The 25,183-nt window shown below is 43.0% G+C and overlaps 1 protein-coding gene across 9 annotated transcripts in view; it reads right to left on the reverse strand.

Moving 5' to 3' along the window:
* Positions 1 to 2,958: 2,958 nt before the first annotated feature.
* herc1 (HECT and RLD domain containing E3 ubiquitin protein ligase family member 1) overlaps positions 2,959 to 25,183 on the reverse strand; it is a 97,808-nt gene continuing 75,583 nt past the window's right edge. For all 9 annotated transcript variants that reach the window (XM_080885251.1, XM_080885253.1, XM_080885257.1 and 6 more), the window contains exons 64-79: positions 23,714 to 23,839; positions 23,452 to 23,590; positions 23,074 to 23,255; positions 21,559 to 21,714; positions 20,888 to 21,010; positions 20,682 to 20,784; positions 16,664 to 16,833; positions 15,166 to 15,304; positions 14,651 to 14,820; positions 11,355 to 11,524; positions 10,946 to 11,111; positions 10,766 to 10,842; positions 9,357 to 9,609; positions 8,079 to 8,231; positions 6,938 to 7,243; positions 2,959 to 3,590 (exon numbers count right to left, since the gene is read on the reverse strand). In XM_080885251.1, the coding sequence (XP_080741377.1) occupies positions 3,405 to 3,590; positions 6,938 to 7,243; positions 8,079 to 8,231; positions 9,357 to 9,609; positions 10,766 to 10,842; positions 10,946 to 11,111; positions 11,355 to 11,524; positions 14,651 to 14,820; positions 15,166 to 15,304; positions 16,664 to 16,833; positions 20,682 to 20,784; positions 20,888 to 21,010; positions 21,559 to 21,714; positions 23,074 to 23,255; positions 23,452 to 23,590; positions 23,714 to 23,839 (2,619 nt within the window). In that variant the 3' untranslated portion in view covers positions 2,959 to 3,404. The remainder of the gene's footprint in view (positions 3,591 to 6,937; positions 7,244 to 8,078; positions 8,232 to 9,356; positions 9,610 to 10,765; positions 10,843 to 10,945; positions 11,112 to 11,354; positions 11,525 to 14,650; positions 14,821 to 15,165; positions 15,305 to 16,663; positions 16,834 to 20,681; positions 20,785 to 20,887; positions 21,011 to 21,558; positions 21,715 to 23,073; positions 23,256 to 23,451; positions 23,591 to 23,713; positions 23,840 to 25,183) is intronic.

A 25,183-nucleotide genomic window follows, 5' to 3' on the forward strand; every position in this document is an offset into this window, starting at 1 on the left:
GGAGGCCCTGGCGGACCAATCCCCGGCTACCAAGACTGGCAACTGGGACATGGAATGTCACCTCTCTAGTGGGGAAGGAGCCTGAGCTAGTGCGTGAGGTTGAGAGGTACCAGCTAGATATAGTTGGGCTCACCTCAACGCTTGCCCTGGGCTCTGGAACCAGTCTCCTAGAGAGGGGCTGGACTCTGTCTCAGTCTGGAGTTGCCCCTGGTGAGAGGCGGCGGGCTGGGGTGGGTATCTTGGTACCCCCTCGGCTTGCTACTGGTATGTTGGGGTTTTTCCCAGTGGACGAGACGGTTTGTTCCCTTCGCCTTTGGGTCAGGAAACGGGTCCTGGCTGTCATCTGTGCTTATGCTCCGAGCGGCAGTTCAGAGTACCCAGCCTTCTTGGAGTCCCTGAGTGGGGCACTGGAGGGTGCTCCTCCTAGGGACTCTGTTGTCCTACTGGGAGACTTTAATGCTCATGTGGGCAATGACAGTGAGACCTGGAAGGGCGTTATTGGGAGGAACGGCCTCCCGGATCTGAACCCGAGCGGTGTTTTGTTATTGGACTTCTGTGCAAACCACAGTTTGGCCATAACGAACACCATGTTCAAACATAAGTGCACGTGGCACCAGGACACTCTAGGCCACAGGTCGATGATCGATTTTGTAATCGTATCACCAGACCTGAGGCCATATGTTTTGGACACTCGGGCAAAGAGAGCGGCTGAGCTGTCAACTGATCACCACCTGGTGGTGAGTTGGATCAGGACCCAAATGTACAGTGAGGGTGTGCTGGGAACGTCTAGCAGAGGCCCCAGTCCGCGACATCTTCAACGCACACCTCCGGCAGAGCTTCAACAGCATTCCGAGGGAGACTGGGGACATTGAGTCCGAATGGACCACGTTCAGCAGCTCCATTGCCGAAGCTGCTGCACGGAGCTGTGGCCGCAAAGTGGTTGGTGCCTGTCGTGGTGGTAACCAGCCTACCGGGCTTGGTTAGCCTGTGGGACTCTGGAGGCAGCCGATAGGTACCGACAGGCCACCATCAGAGCCAGCGCCTAAACTGGATGCACAGGTTGGGGCTCCAGCATAACGTCCAGGATTTGGCACCACTGGAAAGACCTGGTATTGTGTGTGATGTTCATGATTAACATGAACAACAGAATTCTGGAGAATATGGAAATTTGTTTTTGTAAAGTTCTGCTGTAAAAAGTGACTGTAAAATGTGTTGGGTTCATTTTATGGTAAATGGCCTGTAGTTGTATAGCAATGTCAAGTAAAAAATAAAACACAAATATGTGATTCTAATTATGAGATATGAGCCTTAGAGAAATGAATCCCAACAAATGTAAAAACTGATGGGATCAGTACTATGATTTAAACAAGTTGTCTAGTCAAAGTCTGATTTAAGAATGAGGGTTGCGGACTACTCATTTCACTAAACTTCTAATTTTATCTTTTGGGAACCTGGACAGGAAAGAAAATCAGAGCGAACAATACTACAGCTCTAAATGCTTTTGTCAATACAATTCAGGTGCATGTATTTCTGACAAGAGTACGACGTGAAGAAGATCGAAGCCGATCTGACCGACGCCCTTGACCGACCCAAGTGGAGACGACTTTGCAGAAAAGCGGACCCTACAACCGAGCGGGAAAAACGCTAGGAGGAAGAAGTATTTCTGACAAGATTTGTTCCTAACAAATGAACTGACCCCTGACCTCCTAACAGCACCTCAAAACTGTTTCTGGGTTCTGATCTTCCTCACTGTCATCATCAGTTTGCCTGCCCTCAGTGAGTGCATGGTCCTCACTGGATAATATGTGCATGTTTATATTATTAACTTTCTAATCTGACATCCCATCCTGTACTCAGCTGACCTGTCAAATGTACAAATATATTGTGGTATTTGTATAAAATATTCTTATATGTGCTTTATGTATTTAATTTTCTTTATGCAAAGTTTCATCAAGATCGGTCATGTTTGCCTACTGGTGGTGGTCAGAGGGCCCGGTGGCGCCAGTGTCCGGCAGCCTCGCCTCTGTCAGTGCGCCCCAGGGTGGCTGTGGCTACAATGTAGCTGCCATCACCAGTGTGTGAATGTGTGGATGAATGTAGTGTAAAGTGCTTTGGGGTCCTTAGGGAGTAAGTAAAGCGCTATACAAATGCAGGCCATTTACCACTTACCCTTAGAAAAGTGATCCAAAGGCATAATGTTGCATGATGATATTTCAGTTTAAACATGGATAGAAAGGATATTAATCTCACAGATTTGGTTGTTGAACTAGAGACTAGCTCCGTGTATACCTGTGCTGTTAGACCAGCAGAAGATGATCTCAAGAATAAAACTAGGTCTGGTTTCAATTCAATTTCGGGGAAACCTGCAGTCAGCGGAGACCAAAGCAGTCACCTGGATGAGTGATGAAACGTTTCTCCCACTGAAAACGCTGCGTCCACATGAACACAATCAACCTTTTGGGATTTCCTTACCTGGATTATTGAGCATGCATCAAGACCTTTCTGAGTTCTAGCATATTTTTCATCATCAAAACATTTTACTATTACATAAAAATAACTCCAGTAAAAACTCTGCATTTTTAAAGTGAAGATTTCATTTTAGATTGAGTAAGTTAACCATTTGTCACGGATGTTTCGTGTAATGAATGGACTCAACTAAAAACTGCATGTTGTATTTACTAGGGACATCTATGTTCGACATTAACATTTGTTTGATCGAAATAATGAAAATATGACAAATGTGCAAAAAAATAAGGAAATGGGAAGGAGGGACTTCCCAAAGCGCCGCGTCACGAGAATCTGTTTCACCTGCTCGGGTCGTTATTTTTTTCCAGTTTATTTCTTCCTGTCACACAGTGGCATTTGTGATATTTTGTACTTCTCACATAAATTAATCCATTTATGATGAAGGGTTTTTCTTTTTACCATGGAAATAGCCAACTCCAGCAACAGAACAAATCAATTATGCAGCATTTATTGTCAGGTCTTTTATATGGTTTGGGAAACTTGGCATAGGCAATGAAAACAATAAATATGACATTTTCCCTAATGTAGCATTTTACACAATGTACAATGTGTTTCTTTCTCCACAGCTTGCTTGATAAGGTTCTATACACATTTCCAAACAAATAAACATATCTCCATTCAGAAGCCCTGAAAATGGGATGTGCACAAAAAAAGATAATAAAACACTAAATGCATTTCTCGTATGAATTTGTGTCAATAAAAACTGCTAATAAACCACAAAGAGAAATGAAAAGTTGTGCTGTTTAATCGACATAAAACAGATTAGAAAATAGCCCATCTGCTTAAGAGTTTCCTACGATGGTGCGGTTTGGATAATACTGGCTGTTCCTGCTCATTTCTGCCGAGTTTATTTGTGTGCGTGTGAAGAACTGCTTGGATCAGTAGTCAGTGTCAGAGCCCTCGGCATTGTCCACGTTTCGGGAGAGCATGTAGTTGTCCATGTCGATGGAGCGGCAGTTATTGATGGCGTAGCGCAGCCTCTCAGCCATGACAGCCTGGCTTGAGTACGGAGGCAAGCGCAGCTGGAAGAAACATGTCTGAGAGGTGGGCAAGCTGTCGTAGGGCTGTGGAGGACACACAACAAATTCCAAATTACTTAAACCTCACACAGTGTCGTTCTGTGGCAGGCCAAACGCTGCTCTCCTAAATTCAATTCAGTTGGTACCAAATCACAACAACAGTCGCCTCAAGGCACTTTATATAATAAGGTAAAGAACAAACAACAGTACACTAATGATTTAATGGAAAGTGAGTGAATGTGAGTGAAGAAGAAACATGCAAGTGGTCATGCATCATGAGAAGCCCCAGCAGGTCCGGCCTACTGCAGCATAACGAAGGAAGGGTTCACGGTCATCCCAGCTATACGCTTTATCAAAAATGAAAGTCGGATCTTAAAAATACAGACGGTCTCCGTCTGGCAAATCCACACTGGGTGGTGATGACACAGAAGACGGACGTGAAAGCTCAAGGCTCTGCCCCCCAGTCTGCGCTACTTTTAAATACCCTGGTGGAAGTGATGGTTTTTGGTGGCGCTTCTGAGGCCACTACTATAGATCTTGGTTCGCTGGCACAGTATGTTAAACCAGTCATCACTAATCTGGGAGTTAAAATAGAGGCAAATCTTAAACTTGAAAGCCAGGTCAGAGCTGTTGTCAGATCTAGCTTTGTTCATTTGAGGGAATTAGCCAAAATAAAGCCGTTCTTATCGAAACAGCATTTTGAGACAGTAATCCATGCCTTTGTTACTTCTAGGCTGGATTATTGTAACGCACTTTATTGTGGGGTTAGTGATGCAGCTCGTCTTTTAACTGGAACAAAAAAGTTTGAGCACATTACCCCAATTTTAATTTCACTCCACTGGCTACCTGTACGTTTCAGGATTGTTTTTAAAATTCTCTTATTTGCCTTTAAATCTCTTGATGGCCTGGCCCCCCCCCCCTACCTCTCCGAGCTACTACAACCATATACACCTGCCCGTTCCCTTAGGTCCGCCAATCAGCAGCTGCTTAAGGTACTGAAAACTAAGTATAAATCTAAAGGTGATCGTGCTTCTGCTGTAGCTGCTCCGAAGCTGTGGAACGATCTGCCCTTGCATGTTAGGCCTCTTCTCTCTCTGAATCTAAAAGTCTTCTTAGAACATATTCATTCGCTGAAGCCTTTGGCATTGATTAGAGGGGTTGACTCAATTTGTTTTGACATGTTTCAATTTATTTTAGGTTTTTAGTTATTTATTTTATCTTATCTCATTTTAATTTTCTTTACTTATGCTATTAGCATGTACAGCACTTTGTGAACTCTGGTTTTATGTTAAGATGTTTAATGGACAAATGAAACTTCATTACTCGAAGCTTTTCAGCACGAAACTCTGGTGGCCAAAAATATGAAGCGCAGCTTGAATCTAAAAGTTAAATGAACTGCTCTACAGAACCTGTGACGTCTTGATATTTTTTATTCATAAAAAAAAGACTATATATAATAATGTGCAACACACTCTTATAATAGGCTGGGACTACGCCTGTGCTGTGAGGTCCCTGCCTCTGCCTGATTATGTATTTCACCAGTGACCAAAGCTTATATAATACCACACCAACATAAAACCAGGGTTCACAAAGTGCTGTACATATACAAAAAGCATAAACACATAAAATAAAATTGTATCTAATTTAATAAAAGCTACAGCCCCTTTGGAGCAGCCTCCTCAAAAGCACCTCTAAATGTATACTTAGTTTTTGGTGCCTTAAGGAGCTGCTGATTGGTGGACGTAAGGTAGCAGGCAGGTGTATATGGCTGTAGTAGCCCCGAGAGGTAAGGGCCAATTAGAGATTTAAAAATAAAAGAACTAAAAGGTACAGGTAGCTGGTGGAGTGAAATTAGAATGGAGGTAATGTGCCCAGACTTTTTTGTTCCAGTTAAAAGGCGCACTGCATCACAATAAAGTGCGTTACAATAATCCAGCCTAGAAGTAACAAAGGCGTAGATTACTGTCTCAAAAAGCTGCTTTGATAAGACGGGCTTAAATTTAAAAAAGCTCTGACCAAGTTTAAGATCTGCCTTCATGTTAACTCCCAGATTATTGATGGTTATAATTCTATCACTATATATGTACGGTGCATTTCTTATGTACAGTTTAGACCTGTGGGTAGAACTCCTTATTAAAGTGGTTTTTATTCAGGAATAGGCAGAACATCTTCTTTTTGTTGCTGACTCCATATCTCAATGTCGCACAGCAGTTCACTATGTCTCGCACAAAAGACCGCAAATCCTGCCAGTGGTTCACTTCCTTATAAACCAAAGAATCAGGTACTGAAGGAGTGATGTGCTGATGAACAAAGCCTCGGCACAGTGTTTCTGAAGCACTGTGTTGTTTTTTTGACACCTGCATCTTAATTAATTCACTAATTAAGATGCAGGCCAGGGCTACTATGAGCCCGAGCCTGAAGGCAGAGTTGGTTTGTGAGGCTGAGGACAAACCGCCCTACGTTTTAAGATGAAGATAATGGCTGGAGAGTAAAAACTGATATAATTTGAGATGGATCTTGGCTGGGTGAGAGAGCGCCCATCAGGATGCAGGTGTGAGGACCGGTTGCTATAGTGACTCTTGTCAGGTGACCCAGACTTCTGTCAGCTTCAGGTTGAAATAGACAGAAATTTGTCTCTGAAATGCTTCCTAAGAGAAAACTGTTGTATAAGGAAACTTCTTTCACCGTGAGCGCCAACAACTCCTAGTCTACAAATTCTTAAATTTTCCTATCTGTAGAGTTTAGTATGTGGATGTCGTGACAGGGTGGAAACAGCCTGCGATTCGGATTTTCACATGAAATTTAGACGGTTTTCACATTGTTCCCTGTGGAAGAGTTGGACGGAGGAGGCAGCGCTTTGGGGACATTTATGAGAGACAAATATCTATCACAATAACCGGGGATGAAAGCGGACACCCGTGGCTATTATTTTAGAGTAAAATGATGGACTTTTTGGTTTTATTTAGCCCATTTTTCAATTTTGTGCTTCTACTTTTTACACTAAAGCTGGCTGATAATTTGGTAATCTAATTAAATTAAGCTCATTCAGGAAGTTCAGCTTTGACTATTTCAAATATTTTTAAACACTTCAGGCAAAATCTTTAAATTTCCAGCATTCACACTGCCAGGAAATGCAAAAATATGTTATTGTACACTCATAACGATAGTTAATAGTGTCCTGAGTTACGCAGCGGTCCATTGAAGATGGGAGAACAAAAGAACCAAAATGCCCCCAGATAAACGTAGACTGAGGTCCTCTGTCTCTGAACTGCCTCATCCAGAGAAAAGTTATTTTCCCTGCTCAGCTCATTGCCAATCACTTAGATTCCCCAGGGGATTTAAGGAAAATAATTGGGCATTTTTTCATGATGACAATGCACCGCTCTACTTACCCTGTCCACCTTCATGATCTGAAACCTCTGGGAGATATCAGCTGTGTTAGCAGGGAGCCTCGAGCGACCTGAGACAAAGCGCATGAAGAGGACACGCTCCTCGTTGGAGAACTCCTCCAGGGTCTGCCAAAACCACTGCACCAAGGAGTGCTGTTCATCCACCTCTCTGTAGCGCACCACCTTCTTGAGCACATCGCAGCAGATCTCCGGCATGCCACAAACCATCTGCTCCAGCTGCTTGGCAGTGAGCAGGGACAGTAGCGGCACCGGCACGATCCACGACATGCCCTCACGCACTGCTGCCACCTGGGAGAGATGAGCCCACAGGAGAAGACTTATGTCCGTGTTAAGGCCAAAGTCACGTTTTATCTAACGGTCAGTTCAGCTAAAGAGACGTTCTTGTTTGTTTCCAGTCCTGCACACAGCTTGCTGTTATTAGGGTTTCCATGTTGAAACAGCAGACAAACACTGTGTTCCTGTATCTGGATCATCTGTTCATTCCCCTGTGAATGCTCAGTGGCTAACAACTGGTGACTGAGAAGTCCTTAGCCAACGAAGTTTTGAAACAGTATGACCAAGACGTACAAGTTCAGTTCAATTTCATATGACCCAAATAAACTCCAAAGGAAAGTCAAGTCAAAATGCTTCCCAGACGTCTATCCGAAGTCTTTAGTTACAACCACAGCTATGGCCAATAAGTGGGTCTTTGACCCAACACAGGTTTAAAACACTTCCACACTTTTTTATGACTTTGAAGTTAATCCATGTTTTTAATAAACACATATTTATTTATTTTTTTAAAAAAAGAAAAAAAACCACACTGTGAAAAGAGTCAACATCGACGAGCTCGTCCTGATGTCTCTAAACAGGAAACTTAAAACACTGAGAATCTGACTCCATCCAATCTGAGGTAAAATAGTAACATTTTACTATTTCCATATCATTGCATGATTTGACTTACAATCGCATTTGTTGCCCAAGGCAGTGATCTGATTGGTCAGATCTGTTTATTCAGATCCAGAAAACTGGAAAAATGGAGTTTGTGCTGTTGTACTGAAGAGGTGAGTCCGAAAAATATTTTTAATACACAAAATATTCGCATGGATTTGACATGTCTGGTGTGTAAAGGCCTTTTCTGTACCTGACGGTCGATTTCATGCAGTCTGTACTCAATAGCTCTTTCCACATATTCCTTCCTGTTGGAGAAAGTGAGAGGGATGCTGTTCCCTCCTGGGATAATGGGGACCATTTTACCATCTGCACTCTGCCCGACAAAGGAATCCAGAGGAATCATCTGCAAAACAAACACAAAAACTGTGAGTACTGGCAAAGAGCTCACTGAGGTTAGAGAACTTCACTTCATAAAGAAAGGACCTGTGATGGAATTACATTAATGATTTAAAAATATACCTAAAATCTCCACATCTCTAAGTCCTAAATAATAAACCTTGGGCCCTGTGGATCAGTGACAATTAATCTTTGTCCCCAGATCTGAGTTTGATAAGACAAACTGCTGTTTTTCTATTTGAACACGTAGTTAAAAAGCAGTTATGTCCATGGCCTAAAAGAAGCAGATCAAAATGAGGCTTTGTACTAGAATATGACAATTATATTATCAAAGAGAACGCATTAGAAAGACAAGCAAAGCATAGAATACAAGTCAATAACGTCTGCAGTCATGGTAAATAAAGGCCACTGTATGGTTTTCTATAAAAGCTTTCCACTAAATCTAACAACCGTTCATTGTTCTGTTCATTTATTCATTTCATCCAACGCATGAAAGCTCATGTGGCAGAAATGAGCTCTCATCTGCAGCGTCTTTTCTTCAGTATTCCTCTCCTCACCCCCATCTGGCTCCTCCTCCCTGAGCCTGCTGGAGGTTTCTTCCTGTTAAAAGGGAGTTTTTCCTTCCCACTTTCGCCAAGTGCTTGCTCATAGGGGGTCTTTCGATTGTTGGGCTTTCTCTGTATTACTGTAGGGTCTTTACCTTTCACCCTATAAAGCCTAAAAGCGCAAATCAGTCTGTGCATAACTATATATTGCTCTGCCCATGTCGAATGTCGGTTGGAAAGATTTTAGATATTGCCCAACGTTAGACGATACCCAGCCCGCTTTGCCAATGTAGCCGCTCCCCCGGCCTAATTCCAGGTTGGACCCAGGTAAGCCTGTCTCAAGCAAAGTAACATTACACAGGTTTTCTTTCATATTTCAACTGTTCTTAAATGTAGACATCTGCTTTTTCTCTGTTGCACTAAAAATGAACCAAACATTGAATTTAATGTTCTATTAAACAACCCCAGTTAACGCTGCTCAATGAATGGATGTGTTTGTGGCTGCTGGCTTGCTTTAGTGTGGTTTCAATATTTAAATGTCTAAGTATAATCCTCACACGAACATACAATCAAAATGCTTTTCTAACCTCATGGAAATTATCCTCCGTGATGCCGCTGTCTTCAATGTGAAGAATGCTTTTGAGTGTCTGCACATAGAGCAGGTCCACTTCCTCCAGGTCCTCCAGCAACAAGGGGATGCAGCACAACTGCTTCCAAACCAAAGGAGCCAAGTGCAGATCCAGGGGCTTCTTGGTGCGGATGGCTACCCCCATAAGAATACCTAAGAATTTAAACTGGAGCATGTGCTCATCCAGGCATGCTGACGGGTTGAGGAGGAATCTATCAAAATCAGAATCAGAATACTTTAATAATCCAGAAGGAAACTATGTGGGTTTCAGTTGCTCCAAGGCAATAACAGTAACAGACTAGACTATTACAAAGTTTACACATTTAAGAAATAGCACAATATACACGCATACAAATCGCTCACTTATACATATGAAGAATATTATAGAGGTGAAATGTATATGATTGACATTTGACTCTAACCTGTGAAACTTTGTCATTCGTTATTTTACTGTAGAGCGTGTGCAAAGGGTGTAATTGTTGCAGTGTGTACGGCGTATTAGATGGAGGAGTTCCACAGGCAGGAATGATTTCCTGTGTCTCAGTCCATGCTCCTGTGACTGGCTAGCAAGTCATGCAGTGTGTGGGAGGTGCTGTCCATCACTGTCCTTATCTTGGACAACAGCCACCTGTCAGAAACACCCTAAGAGAGTCCAGCTCCATCCCCACAACATTACTGGCCTTGCCGAGCAGTTGATTGAGTCTGTTGGCATGCTGTCCCAGAATGCAACAGCATAGAGGATGGCACTGGCCACAACGGACTCGTAAACAATCCTGAGGGAGTGGTGCAGCTCTGGATACGGCTGTAGGTGGCTGAGCATTCACTGCAGTGTCGTAAACAGCCACCAACATTACAAGGGTAAATTCCCTGATCAAATAATACGGCCCGAGTCTTTGATTGTTATGTTTGTTTGTTAACAAGAACAGCAAGCCCTCTTCCTTTCTGCTTACCGCTCGTGGCGCTGTCCCTGTCCGCCCGAACAGTGTGGAAGACACACTGTCCACTGGAATACCCCGGTGCATCCATGATTCGGTGAAACACATCAAGCTACACTCACGATATTCCCTCTGACTCCGTGTCAGCGCTGTTAGCTCGTCCATCTCGTTTGCTAGCAACCGAACGTTCCCCAATATAATAGACGGCAGACACGGTTTGAAGCCTCCGCTGAAAAATGTGGAACGCTTCACGAATTTACGTGCCATCCTTGCACAGAGACCATGCTAATCTTCCCTGTATCATATCCAGTTTAGCGCATGCCATCAAAGAAATGTCTTTCTTTTATTTCAAACAAAGGATTAGTTACTCTCTTAAAGTCCTACAACTTCCAACACATTAACTGACCTACATGTTTCATTAAGGTCTTCTCACCTGTCTCTGTTGTAGCCAACCTCTGCTGTGGCATTGGGAGATGGGATGAGCAGGTCCACAACTCCTGTCTCCAACTCCTATGGATAGATATACATGACAGTGAAGAAGTAGTAGCTCTATCAGACATCCAGTAAACAGCTGGAATAAAATTTGTTCTAACAAGTCCAGATGTTTACATACCTGACACATCTCTGTGATGGTGTCATCAAAGACCCCTCCTGCATCGTCAGCACCTTCTCCAACTAGTTTGACCTTCCAGGCTCTTGAGGGAAGTCGGAGATCTGAAGCATTCAACTTTACAACTTGCCGAGCAATCTGTACAAAGATTGGTTTACACTTCCGACCTCTGCAGAGTTCAAATGTGATGGAAAACCAAAGTGAAAAGGAAGAAGGGGATTTTAAGTTTACCTTTAAGCACAAAATTATATTTATAACATCAGTAGCTGATGAAGTAGTTATGCATCTATTTTTTTATGCAGTACAACAATTCCACCCTGGAACAGTTTAAAACAACCATTAAAACCTTCATACCAGTGGTGAGTGTATGGAAACCTCTGACTGCAGGCTAAAAACAGTTACCAGTACTGACCGTGTGGAGATGCGTTTGACAGTGATCTGGGGACCGTAGTTCTTGCCCTGCACCATGGTCTTGCCTATCGACCGCACCATAGGCAGCGTATACACTCTGGGAGCCAAAAGGGGCCTTAACTGGCCCTGGACGATTCCCCAGGTACCGGCGTTGTAATGGGAGGTACAGCTCTGCAGAATTAAAATGACATTTAGTATTTACTAATTAAGAGGAGCCCCAAATCTTTTCCCTACATTTGTGCAACGTCTAAACTATAGGGAAGAAAAAATCTTTCCAATTAAGATGTAACATAGTAGTCCCCTTTCAGTCCATACAACATTTAGTTTGGGATATCACGCCCCTGCATGTTGTGGCTTAAGGCACCTCTATTCGTGCCCTGTGATGACACATATAGACTTCTGTGATCACATTGATCCTGCAGTTTTCACACTTCACCTGAGCGTAAAAACTGAGGGGATGCCGAGTTGGGCTAGCTACTGATAGTTAGAGCTGCTGTCTGCTGGCATGAAGTCAGTTTAACTGCCTCGTTGGTGTTAGCCTCCACTGTTCAGTTGGTGTGTGGGCTTCCCACAGAGTGGAAATTTCAAGTGTCCTTGTGCAGCACTGTTGCTTTGCATTTTGGCATGAGTACCAAACCAAAGCAAGCAAAGCAGAAATCTTCTGTTTCTCCCGTCCTAATGGGTGCTGTTTGCATGACCAGCATGAGGTTGCCCTGTCTGACTGGGGACTTACCACGCCGGGAAAAGTAAGCCTGTGTATGTTGTTGCCAGCTCCAGGGCTCGACCCTGGAAAGACGGAGAAAGTGCTAGAACGGCTGTTGCATTGCAATACCCTCGCTAGGGTTCCAGCTTTTCCAAATCTGAAGATGAGGAGTATCTGGTCGATGTCTCTGCAAATATCTGGACTGACTGAGGATGAACCACGCGGGAGCACTGGCTAGCCTCAGCGGACGCTCACCAACATGATGACGTGCTGGACATCAGCTTGGGCATTCATCGACATTCTCATGGATGAACAGCAGAGCCTGTTGTCGGCTCAGTGTGCCGCCGCTGCTCCGCTTGCAGGCCAAAACAACATCTCTGTTTTTTCCACGTTTCATCACACAGTGGAGAAGCTCAGAGTGGAAAGGCCATCTACAAATCTCTGGCAGTTTGTGGAGTTTTTCCTTCCAGCGAAGCTGACAACAGAGTATAACTGCCTTCCAGTATTCCCAGACTTTGTCTCCGAGCTAACCACTTCACATGTGTCAAGCCACCGTCTTGGGTTAGGGAATCCCCAGCTATGGACAGTATTTAGAGCTGGACAGCACAAAGAAGGCTGGCTTAGCCAACCCGCCTCCTACGGAATGGCTGTAGCTGGTAAATTTACCGTTTACATTTCTGGAGGCATCCCCATTCCACATATATGGTGTAGCTGATCCCACATCTCTTCCATCCAAGCACTGTACATGCTCTGCATCTCAGCCTGACAAGATTTATAATTCTCAGGCGGGCGCTGCCCATGCCATGAGCTCAGTCACTGTGATACAGTCGCACCAGGCGATGTACCCGGTGCAACTTGGGTCCATTGGTTTCCCCAGACAACTACTTCTACCTTAATAAGAACCAAGTAAAAATGGAATACATTCTCCGTGCCCTTTGTGGTGTGCTCCCTAACAGAGAGATGGCTTCAATAATAGTAGCACATCTGACCTCAGATAGGGACAGTGCTATCTACTTGGATGAGCCAGTATCTGTTGTCAGGTCATTTGAATCTGAACTGAGGAAGAAGCAGACGGCAGCTTTGCGTGATATCATTCCCAGACATGACACAGGCTAGCTGTTCCTCTTCCCACCGCCGAGAGCGGACCGACTGCTGCTAATGTGGGTGTACCACCAGCAAGAGCCCAGCCTCTGGGGTAACTTCCACGCCAGTCAGCCTGGAGCTAAGGTCCACCTTTGGGCCCCAACGCCCAGGAGAAAGACGTCTCAGTCCTCCTAGCTATGGGATTGAGTTAAGAACTGCAGGGAGATGCCAGTTCCCCTATCTGGTGCTGCCCAAGAGGCACTCCTTAAGTCACAAACCCCCCTGCACACAAAAATATATTTTTGCTGTTTCAGGTTGTAATTCCTAGTTCGGACTTGTCAGATGTTCAGGTGACCACAACAGGTAATCCCACGTTTCTCACCCTCATCAGAGTCTGAATTTCAGTGCAGCACAGGCTGCACACCAATCAGTGAGAGCTCCCAGCCGTGTTTCAAGCTCTCAACTTTCTTTGTCCAGTTCAACAGTGGTCTGTTACACAAACGCCCAGACAGGGGCACGTACCCCTTCACTGTTAAACCTATCTCAGTCTCTGCTTTCATGATTTAGTGTTCATTTTCTGTCTCCGAGAGCCACACATGCTGGGGCTGGACTTTCTCTCCAGGCAGGAACCCCAGAGGGGGGAATGAATATTACACCCTTTACTAGTGGCCAGTTGTGGGATCTGTTTGTCGAGGCAAAAGTAGACCTTTTTGCCACCAGGGTGAAGACTTACTGCCCTCATTCTTCTCTGCAATTGACCACGACGCAACCATTTCCATCGGAGGACTCTGGACAAGGGGCCACCAACCTACTGAGAGGTCAATTTCACCAACTGCCTCCAGGACAGAGTGCTGACTTTTGGCTTGTGTCTGACACACAGTGTTTCTACAGTGTGCTGAGGAAGTCACAAAGCGTGACTGAGACAGGGGGTGTTAATTTAGCTGTATATTTAGGTGACTGGCTCCTTCTAGTGCAGTCAACGCAGGAAGTGACAACACAAATGTCAGATTTTAAGATGCAATCCGAGCTTCATAATAAACACCGAAAAGTGTGTACAACATGCACCTTTTCTGGGTTTATGCCTGAACTCAATCACCTTTACAGCCTTTCAGTTATGAGAGTGAAGGTGTTCAGAGCCTGGACTGTGCCTTCAGTCACTGAGGCTGGAGATGCAAACCAAAGGAAAGACAAATCTAAGTTTAGCCATTTTCTTCTTCTCATTCTGTTCACATCTATGGGAGAGTTTTCAGCTTGTTACAGTCAATGTGTTAGAGGCACTAAACTAACAGTATTTTTCCAGAAGCTGTTTCTGTAGTAGATAAAATACACAGTAAGACATAACTAACACTTAGCATCACTGCCAGGTCAAATATCAAAGGCTGCTAAAGCCTATCATTCAGAACAATATAACTGGTATCACATTACAAAAAATTCTAACAACACATTTTTTACCAAATTTCTAAACATTTTCTGTACAAGTGTCTTTTGTTTTTATTGTAGTCGTTGCCCACCTGGTTGTTAGGGCTGAGGTTGAGTAGTCTCCATGACGAGTACATGAGGTCAGAGAAGTGGTAGAGGAGCCGCAAACGGGCCCTCACTGCCTCGATGCTCACTTCTTTAAGCCCACTGTACTGAGGAGGCACTGCTGCTGGCAGGCCAAGCTGAAGAGGTACAGATGAGCCTGAGGAAGATTAGAGTGAGATATGATCACCCTGAACACTGAGAAGTGTGGGAAGAAAAGTCGACTCATTCATGACAAAAGTTACATTAAAGAGATTTTCTGCTGTCACAGTTATGCTAATTATTGTTTGTTGTGGCAGCCATCCAAAGCTCTGTCTCTAATCCCTTTGACATATTTTCTATGTGATGTGGTTTATAAGGCAGGTTTCTAAGCACAATACATAAAAATAAAACCATTACGCTCTGGTATTTTGTACGTTCCAGCAGCACAGCAGGAAATCTGATATCTGGGAGAAAGTATCAAAATATCAGGAGGCATTATGTGAATTTTGTGTGTCTGTGTAACCTGGTGCTCGAGGCGGCACAGAGGGAGCCGTCCACGCTGCACTATGACAGCGTCCAGCAGAGATCTGATGGATGTTCTTGCCCTGCAGCGTTGTTACCAGTGTAGGTTCTCTAACATGGTTGGTGTGTCCCAGACCCAGCTGCACAACACAGTCATAAGTCAACATTTAAGAATAAGTGTGTATAACAGCTCAAGATCAATTCTGAAAATAAATCAAACCTGACTGCCAGGAATGCAAACAATGCAATGTTAGTATTACCCTGCTGATGATGTGTTGTTGCAGTAGCAATCCTGCACAGTATGAGAGGCACAGCAGGAATTCTGCTTAGACTCAGTGATACCGTAGCACTCTGGATCTTTTGTTAGTCTAAGACAGCTGGCTGAGCGTTTTGTGACTGCTGGACGACAGGCGCCCCTCTCCAGTTGCACACTCAGATTTGTGGAGAACCTCGTGCTAAATATCTTGCAGATGACCTGATTCTGGGTCCTGTGCGAAGCAGAGCAGCTAATCGCTGCTACAACTGAAGGGGTGGCTGTAGCTCAGGTCATCTGCTGCGTTTGATCCCTGGCCGCTGTATGCCAAATATCTGTGGGCAAGATACTAATTCCAATGCTCTCCAAGACAGAAGCACTTAGATCACTAGAAAAAGTTCAAGTTCTATAAAGCGTTATATAAGAACTAGTCCATTTACCAGCCTGGTTCTGCTGAAGGTGTCGTCCTGTTAAAAGCGAGTTTTTCCTTCCCCCTGTCACTAAAGCACTTGCTTGTAGAGTTTTGTTGAGGTTTTCTCTGTTTGGATTATTGTAGGGTCTTTACCTCACTATATAAAGCACCTTGAGGCGACTGTGTTGTGATTTGGTATATAAATAAAACTGAATTCAACTGAACTGAATCTACCAGTCAGTGCAGAGGCCAAGGATGGGCCAAAGACTTCTCTTAGGAGCTTTGAAACACTGAGAGAGTCCCTGCTCATTGGGGGCAACTCATTCTTTTTCTTAGCATTTACAGACCAATCTCAAAATGATCATTTATTGCTAAGAGTTTAGAAAAGGCTATGACTAAGCAGATTACACCAGTCTTAAACAAAGACAGTGTGCTGGAGACATCTCAATCTGGGGCTCATTCTGTTCTTTGAGTGTCCAGTGTCATTTTAATGCAAAGTGACGCTGGAGAATATTCTGATGTGAAACGCTACGTTTGATACCGTCCACCACCATACTTTCCTTGACAGGCTGAAATATTGGGGTGGTGTATCTGGTTCTGCTTTGGAGTGGCTCACATCATATCTGTCTGAATGATACTTTTCTTTGGCTGCTTCTGAGTCCTCGTCCTTTTATCTTAGCTATTGTGTGCCACAAGGCTCTCTATGTGTGTAATATAAGATAGATGACAAGGCTACATTTTCAGTAAATCCATTTACTTCAAATAAGATAAGCAGCAAACAGTCTTATTGAGACTTTGACACTTATGTTCCCACAAGCATTGTATGCATGTTACCTGTCCCTCCGAGTTGCTGCCCCAGGTGTAAACATCTCCTGTGGAGGAGAGTACCAGAGTGTGTTCAGCTCCTACAGCGACATCCTGGATGTGGATCCCTGAGAGACCTGGTACCTGTTGGGGCCGGTTGTGGTTCCTGGCTCGACCCTCTGGCAAGCCAATTAGGCGGTCTTCAACAAAAAAAGGTAAAAATATATTTGAATAATATGGCACGGAAAAAATCTCACTTTGACTTCATGGTGAAAACTCAATTGTGTAATTGTCATAATCAGTGTTAAAACCACTAATGGCCAAATCTAAATATCACACTCATTTTAATATGTTATATAATAAACTACTGTTTTCACTAGCATTCATTAATATGATTATAGATTATTGTGTTATTAATATCCCGTATAAAATAAGAAAAATGGGACTGAGGGGTTTGTGGGTTTCAGTTTTGTCTTATGGAGTTTATAGAGCACCATAATGTCACTAACAGAGGTTTCTATCTCAGGGCGTACATTATTATTTTTGCATTAATACCACCAACGTGGTTTTTGCACAATCACATTTAGCTTTGGGTAGTGTGCAGTCACAGCTGTTTCATCTCACTGCTGCATTTTAAATGTAGAAAAAAACACGGTCATGTTGCTCTAACCCATAGGTGTCAAACTCTGGCGGCCCGCAGCCTAATTACATTTGGCCCACGAAGCCAAACCAAATGACTATCAGAGCTGGCCTGCTGGTATTATACAGCTAATATATATAGTTTAGTATTAAGCTTTGCTTGTTCCATATTCAGTTTTTCAGCTAAACTTGTTTGAGTCCATAAGAAAAGATTCATTCTTAAATCTGGAGGAAGATTTGTTTTTCAATAAATATTAATGTTAGCCCGCGACTTTGTTCCAGTTTTGAATCTTGGCCCACTGTGTATTTGAGTTTGACACCCCTGCTCTAAACAATAGAAAGACAGTACTAAGAGTACTTCTATTAAACCTGTGGGCTTCTGCAAATACTTAAATACTGTGACCAATGATAATCTTTTAAGTCACATACTGACCACCTGTTAAAGAAACTGAGGCTGAAGTTGGGGTACTTTTTCACAAACAGATGATTTCTCTCCTGCTGCCACCCTCCGGGTTTAAGGTATCGTTCATCAGCCCTCCTGCTCACTCTCAGTTTATCATGAGGCATTAAGATACCTAACTGGCTGTAAACCTTTAACACATCAACATTCTTTGGCTGATTGGTATATCTATAAATCATTTTCTGGTTTTCCATTCTATTCACTGTTCCATCAGTTTGTGCAGAGCTTGGAAAAAAGGCCTTCTCATTTCCTGCCCTGTCATCATGGACCACATTACAGCGGAGCTCTCTCAGATGGCATCGCTTGCAGAGTTTAAAAGATCTATAAACGACTTTATGAATCTGTCACTGGGAATTTTTTATGTGATTTTGTAAATCTTGGACAAGTTTCACCATTTTAGTATGCTTGTCTGAAACAGATCATGTAATGAGAAAGGGAGTCTCAAATAAAAATTAAATAAAAATAAAAGCCCAGGTATTAGCTAATATGGGCGACATGGCAGTAGGGCTGCCACGATTAGTCGACTAGTCACGATTACGTCGACTATCAAAATCGTCGACGACTGATTTAATAGTCGACGCGTCGTTTGAAGCTTTGTAAGATCTCAAAAGACGCAGGAATAAGTGGCAGGATTTAAGAGTGTAATAACGGACTGAAACAGAAGATGGCAGCACTGCATGTACAAGGATGCCAGCTGCCGTTAAACCCCGAAGAAGAAGAAGCAGCTGTGTCCCAGAATTCATAGCGCGGCCCAGCTCAGTTTCCAACAATGGCGGCAGCTAGTTAGTTTTAATATTACTCTTATTATTCTTTCTGGGTCACAAAATAAACGTTTAACATATTTTCAGGCGAGAATGTAGCTGTGTAAACCTCAAATATCTGCTCAGTTTATCAGGACACCACATATTTTCAAAAGCGCTCCGACGTTTTCGGAGACGTCTGTTACCCACTAGCTCGATAGCGAGCCGGGGGCTAGGCTAACTAGAGTAGTGATGGGATTTCCGGCTCTTTTTAGAGATTCGGCTCACTAAAAAGAGCCGGCTCTTTCGGCTCCGAACCGGCTCTTCAGGTTGTTTTGTTGCTTTAATTAATTTATTATTAACAATAATATAAAATTATGCACAAAAGGAATTACTAACGTAAAAACAAGTGGTTTTATTTATATATGTTTATATATAAATATATGCGGTGGCCCCTAGAGACAAAACACGTACAAACTCCAAAACACATTTCTAGCATGAACTGAACTTCCAAAGCAGAGCTACTAGATCACTTAAATTACACAATTGAAAGCATGTGTGTATTGTTTGTATATTTACACACAGGCACTCATATATATATATTCAAATAATTTAAAAAAAAGTTCATTTACCTGTTATTACCACACACCAAATCCGGTCGTTGGTACTTGCTGGCTTGTGTAGCCACAAGATAACAAAGGCTCAACACTGCGCCCAGCATCCTGGAGCACTTCTGTTGTCTTTTGTACGTGTTTTGAGTTTTTATGTGCTTCTGAGTTTTTATATGCTTCTGAGTTTTTACGTGCTTCGGAGTTTGTACGTGTTTTTGGAGTTTTTACGTGTTTTGGAGTTTGTACGTGTTTTTACGTGTTTTGGAGTTTGTACATGCTTCAGAGTTCATACGTGATTTGAAGTTTGTATGTGCTTTGTCTCTAGGGGCCACCGTAAATATACTTTTATTTATTCACTCCACATAAAATGTAATAAATAAATCATATAATACAAAAATCAACTATTCACATTTCAAGTTTTAACTATTTAAATTTTCAGCTTTTTCCTTTCACAAATTTAAAGTGAAAAGAACACAAAACACTGCAAACCACAACACAATTAAATATAAATTATAATATGAAAACTAAAAGAAAATGCATATTCTCTGTCATATGGACCTGCATGAATAAACTTTCTCAATCCTTTATCATCTGCAACCGAAAATAGTTGTGGATGATTACTATACCTTTCTAATGTTGTTGTCCCTGCCTCTCTTTCTCTCTCTCTGGCTCTGTTCCTGTGCTACTGAGTGTAACTACCGCCCCTCCCCCCTCTGCCCAGCGTAAAGCACAAGGCTCGCGTGCAGAGTGAAGCGGAAAAAAGTGCGAGAGAGAGGCTGAGAGAAAGAAAGAAAAAAAAAAAAACCCACGTGACGTCTCGCGATAAGGAGCCGGCTCGCGTCGTTCACGTCAAAGAGCCGGCTCTAAGAGCCATTTCGTTCGCGAACGACCCATCACTAAACTAGAGCCGTGAGAACACCGGACTCCCGGCAAATTGTTTTCAAACCCACCGCTGTCTTTCGCTACTCAGGTTAAATATATATGAGTCACTTAGATAACTTAAAATGTTATTGTTTGGCTTTTTTCAGTGTTTTATTTGTTCCTGAGTAAATCAGTTTGTCTGAGATTAAAGTTATAGTTTTTACACAGCTGAATAAATGTCAAGCAGACAGCTGATTATCAGAAGTGTGAGATGCTCGAGAATTTACTCCGGTGTCCTGTTATATTTTAGATAGCAAGGAGTTTATTAAACTTCACCGAAACAATCTGCAAATGTCATTAAAATTTAATAAACTACCATCTTGTCTTTATTGTTAGTTAGCACAGACCTGAAACACTTAAAGCTGTAAGCTAATGATAGTTATATAGGAGCAGATGCTGCTGGTGCAATAAGCTGAACGATGATGATCTGATTAGTCGACTAATCGCAAAAATAATCGTTTGTGGCAGCTCTACATGGCAGCTAGGTCTGTCTTTAAGACCCCAACGTGGGTGAGAGAAAGGCTGAGAACTCAAACTCCTCAGCAAAATGTTTTATGAAGTCGTTGATCAAGTGAGCTATAAGAACATTTGCCTACAGACTGGCCTTTAACAAGAATGCAGATTTAAGGCAGTTATAGATTAACTTTGTTTTTAAACCTGGAATAAGCTAAGCTTACCTTGGCCAAACGTGAAAACCTTGCCATCTTTGGTTAAAGCCACGGAAAACTGAGTTCCACAGGCTACTTTTTTTATACCAATCCCACACAGCACGTCCACTTTCTAAGGATTTCAAAACAGGTCAGGGTCACAAACAGTTTCACTGTTTGATAGGCCAACAGATTAACTTCAGTTCATTGATCAGGCATCACAATGCAGCAGGTACCTGAGGTGAGGACTTGGCTGTGGAATTCCCAAGTCCCAGTTTCCCGTAGTCTCCATCGCCAAAGGCCCAAACCATCATTCCATCAGCAGAGACAACTAAAGTGTGGTTCAAACCACAAGCCACCTGAGGAGGGAGCACACGACAACACCAACTATCAATAGCTAAGATAAGGCTGGACAACTGAAAATAATCAAAACAATTAGAACTCAAAACTGCCCCAAAGTAGTTCCAGCAACCAGAAATAATCTGCCAAAATGTCACAACACCTAGAGCACAATCATATTACTGCAAAAACCTTAAAAAAATTAGCTGATGGGGTTGGAAGGTTGGTAGCTTGATCGGCTCCAGTCTGTATGCCAAATATCCTTTGGGCACAACACTGTGTGTAAACGTGTGAATGTTAAACAGAAAGCATGTGCTCGTATGAGCTCTTTGAGTGCCCAGGCAGAGTAGAAAAGCTCTATATAAGAACCACTGAAATATTTATTTCACAGTGTTTTTTGAATGTCCACAATCAGCATATAGCACCAGTGGACACATGACGACTGATGTCTTCATATTGTTCTCCAGTATAGAAAACAGTAACAGTGTAACAGTACAGAAATCCTCTGAATGTGCCGCGTATCCAAGCATTTCACAGACACCAACTGTAACAGTAATGAACGTCTTACCTGTCCTACATGGTAGCCCTCCAGAGCAGTGACCTTCTCTGGCAGCTTCTTGTTTGAGGTGTTCCCCAGCCCTAGTCTTCCATAATCACCATTACCAAAAGTGAAAAGCTTCCCATCAGCTGTGACTACGGCCGAATGTTTGAACCCGCAAGACATCTAAAGAGTGAAGAAAGCACAGAGCATTGTAACTGAAACTGCCTATCTCTATGATGTTCTTGTTAACCCCAATAAAGGTGTGCAGAATATGGAGGAGAAGCGTGACCCAGAGAAACCTTAATAGATATATGACAGAATTCTGCAACAGCAAAGATAGTGTTGGAAGTCTAACCTTCAAGAGAAAAAACTTATTTTTGGCTCAAAGTAGGCAAACATGTTTTATTGATTCCCACAGAATTACACTGTACACCGCTCAAAAAAGATTAAAAGAACACTTCTTAAGGAGACTCTAGCCAGAGTACAACATCTGGAATACTGATCAGTTAAGTAGCACAGAGGATGTTTTTGTGTTAATAAAATCAACAACAGGGTGGCTGTGGCTCAGGTGGTAGAGCAGATCAGCTACGGAGTGGAAGGTTGGTGGTTCGTGCCAAATATCCTTGGGCAAGATACTAACCCCAAGTTGCCCTCCGATGCGTTCATCGGTGTGTGAATGTTGGTTAGTTTGCACTTGAGTTTAGAAGTGCTTCTAGGAGTGGGTGTGAATGGGGAGAATGCGGCATGTTGTATACAGCGCTTTGAGAACATCCCAGCTTCATAGGTGGAAGCCACTGACAGATGAAGAGGGGACTTTTTAGTGTGGTGGGTCCTGGTTCCTCTGGGTGCATGATGATGTCAGGTCTCATGTGCAGACAGTATGAGAGAGCAGGCTGTTCCCAGAGGATGAACTGCCATTGACTGGCCCCCACGCTCGCATAACCTAAATCCAGTATTACACCTCTGAGATATTGTGTTTTAGTCTATCTGAACCTCAGGTTGTCTCTCCAAGAGCTCAGTCATGCCCTGGTACAGATCTTGGAGGACATCCCACAGCACATGGATACACAAACTATTCAATTTAACTCCATTTTGTTGATACATTTAGATACATGTGATATATACAGTATACATATTTACTTATATTTATAAGGCAGACCTTACAAACTAGTGAGTACCAATAAAATGTATACCCGGTCACATCATTGTCTGAATTCAGCCCTCTGTACATATCCTGCATGATTTTTTTGGGTACTGTGGAATTGAATAAAATTAGTGCTGTCAGCATTAATCTTGTTAAAATGACGTTAATACCATAACCGCATTAACACTGTAAATCTCTGTTAGCGAGTTAACACAGATCGCCCCGTGCGAGGGTCTGCACGGCACTAACGCATTGATTAGCTAACTGCGCTAACGTATTAATGCCGCGCATTCCCCCCCCCATAACCGTTAATGCAGTCATGGCTTTAATGTCATTTTAACGAGATTAACGCTGACAGCACTAAATGAAATATATTTTTAAGGAGGGTGGAGACTTACCTGGACCACCTCCTCTCCTTGCAGTGCCTCAATCTGTCGGGGTCGTCGCTGGCGGTCACTGTTTCCATGTCCAAGCTTGCCGTAGTCACCGTCTCCCCAGCTGAACACCTCGCCGCTCTCTGTCAGAGCCATGGAGTGACCATCACTGCCACAAGATGTAACCAACTGGGTCACAACAAAACCTGGTAAGAACGAAAAGCACATGACAGGGTTTATGCCACCAATCCGCTGACCAAATGTTCTTTTAGCTCTATATTTCGTGCACACCAGCTACCACAAATAATTTGCCTTTTAGCCGTTAAGCGTTCTGCTACATTCAGCTGGCTTTGTGCCTGTGTGTTTGTTACTTTTGGTTGTGTACAGGTGTTGTCATGTCACCTTGAAGAGCTGAGATGACAGTAAGGACATGCAGGTCATCTGAGTTGCCTTGTCCCAGGCGGCCATAGCTCCCCTCTCCACAGGCCAATACGGTGCCGTTGGGCTGGATCACAAAGGTGCAATTCTGCCCACACACCACCTACAAGAAACGAGAATGTGAACGAGTAATCACAGGTAGAAATAAAATACAGCTCACGCTGCTGTTTTAATTATAGAAACAAAGTTCAAAAAACAATATGTCCAGTAGTTTATGTCTCTGTACCTGCTGTGCCTGAGAGAAGGAAGGGGCAATGGTTGGAACGAGGATATTTCTTCCAGCCTCTGCTAGCTGACCGTGTCGCCCTGCACCCCACAGAAACACGTCGCATTTCCCTCCGAGGTGCCAGTCCTGATCATGAACCCAAACATGAAAAATGGAAGAAAAGAATCGGGTTGAAACTAGATGTGATATTAAATCATGAGGTAAGGATTTGGTTGTTAATTTTTGAGATCAAGAAACGTGTTTGTTGTGTGGAAATATCCACCTTCTCACCTGGCCTGACATCCCTCTTACTTGCCATCACCCTTCAGTTAAGCTCACTGTTGTTAATGTTGTGATTTTGGCTGATTGAGACACTTTTTACACCATTTTACCCAAAAATGCAGAGCAAATATTCTGTGACTGTCTTACTGTTTCACAATGACCTCTTGCTCTCTTTCTGCAGTCAGAGGTATTAGCAGCAGATGAACCTGAGGTATCAATTTCAACATCCTATGTTGCCTTGTTGTCAAGTTACCAGAATTTCAGAAAACTTGACCTCTGACCTTGATCTTGAGGTTCAAGAACTTCACTGAAATTCTAATTCATCTAAGATTTTTAGTAGACACCTATGGTTTCAGTTTCAAACTCCTACATTACTACATTACTTCCACGTTGCTTCCCTGCCTGCTCGGCAGCGTGACAGCAGTACTGCATCAGCCTTTTACGCCGAGGGCTAAAAAAACAAAGCTATGATCACTTGTACCTAAATAAATAGATATTTAGAGCAGCAGTCCCCAACCTTTTTTGCACCACGGACCGGTTTATGCCCGACAATATTTTCATGGACCGGCCTTTAAGGTGTCGCGGATAAATACAACAAAATAAAACTAGTACCAGTAAGAAAATTTATTCATAACACACGTGAACAGACCCAGGAAAACCGAGTAAACGATAAAAACGATGACAAAATAACGCTGAAAACCGATAAAAACCCTGAAAACCAGACATTTCACACCTGAGCCTCAACTCTCGCGGCCCGGTACCAAACGACTCACGGACCGGTACCGGTCCGAGGCCCGGGGGTTGGGGTTCGCTGATTTAGAGGACTGTAGTTGGATAAAAAAGGGAGGGCTGAACGGGTCACACCAAAAAGTGATTTCAACAATTTAAACTATTGTAAATGACTTGGTCTAAAATCTGTTAAATATCTCTTGATTGCCATCAGCTCATTTTGATCATATCCCCATCGCAAGGTAAACTCTGCAATCGGTTTTGGGAAAAGTGACTTTTATATAATCTATAGCAGCAGAAACAAACATAACAGTTCTATAAAGATACTTTAGCTGTAAACAAAACCATAAGTACTGATTATAATGCAGAAGATAGAGTAGGTGCAATACTGCAATCATAAAGATACTTGCAAAACGTGTTGTACTTTATCTCCCCCTGTAACTCCTGCTGACTCCACATTATTTATCAGTATAGGTAAAG

This window comes from Rhamphochromis sp. 'chilingali', assembly GCF_963969265.1.
Source record: "Rhamphochromis sp. 'chilingali' genome assembly, chromosome: 6".
NCBI lineage: Eukaryota > Metazoa > Chordata > Actinopteri > Cichliformes > Cichlidae > Rhamphochromis > Rhamphochromis sp. 'chilingali'.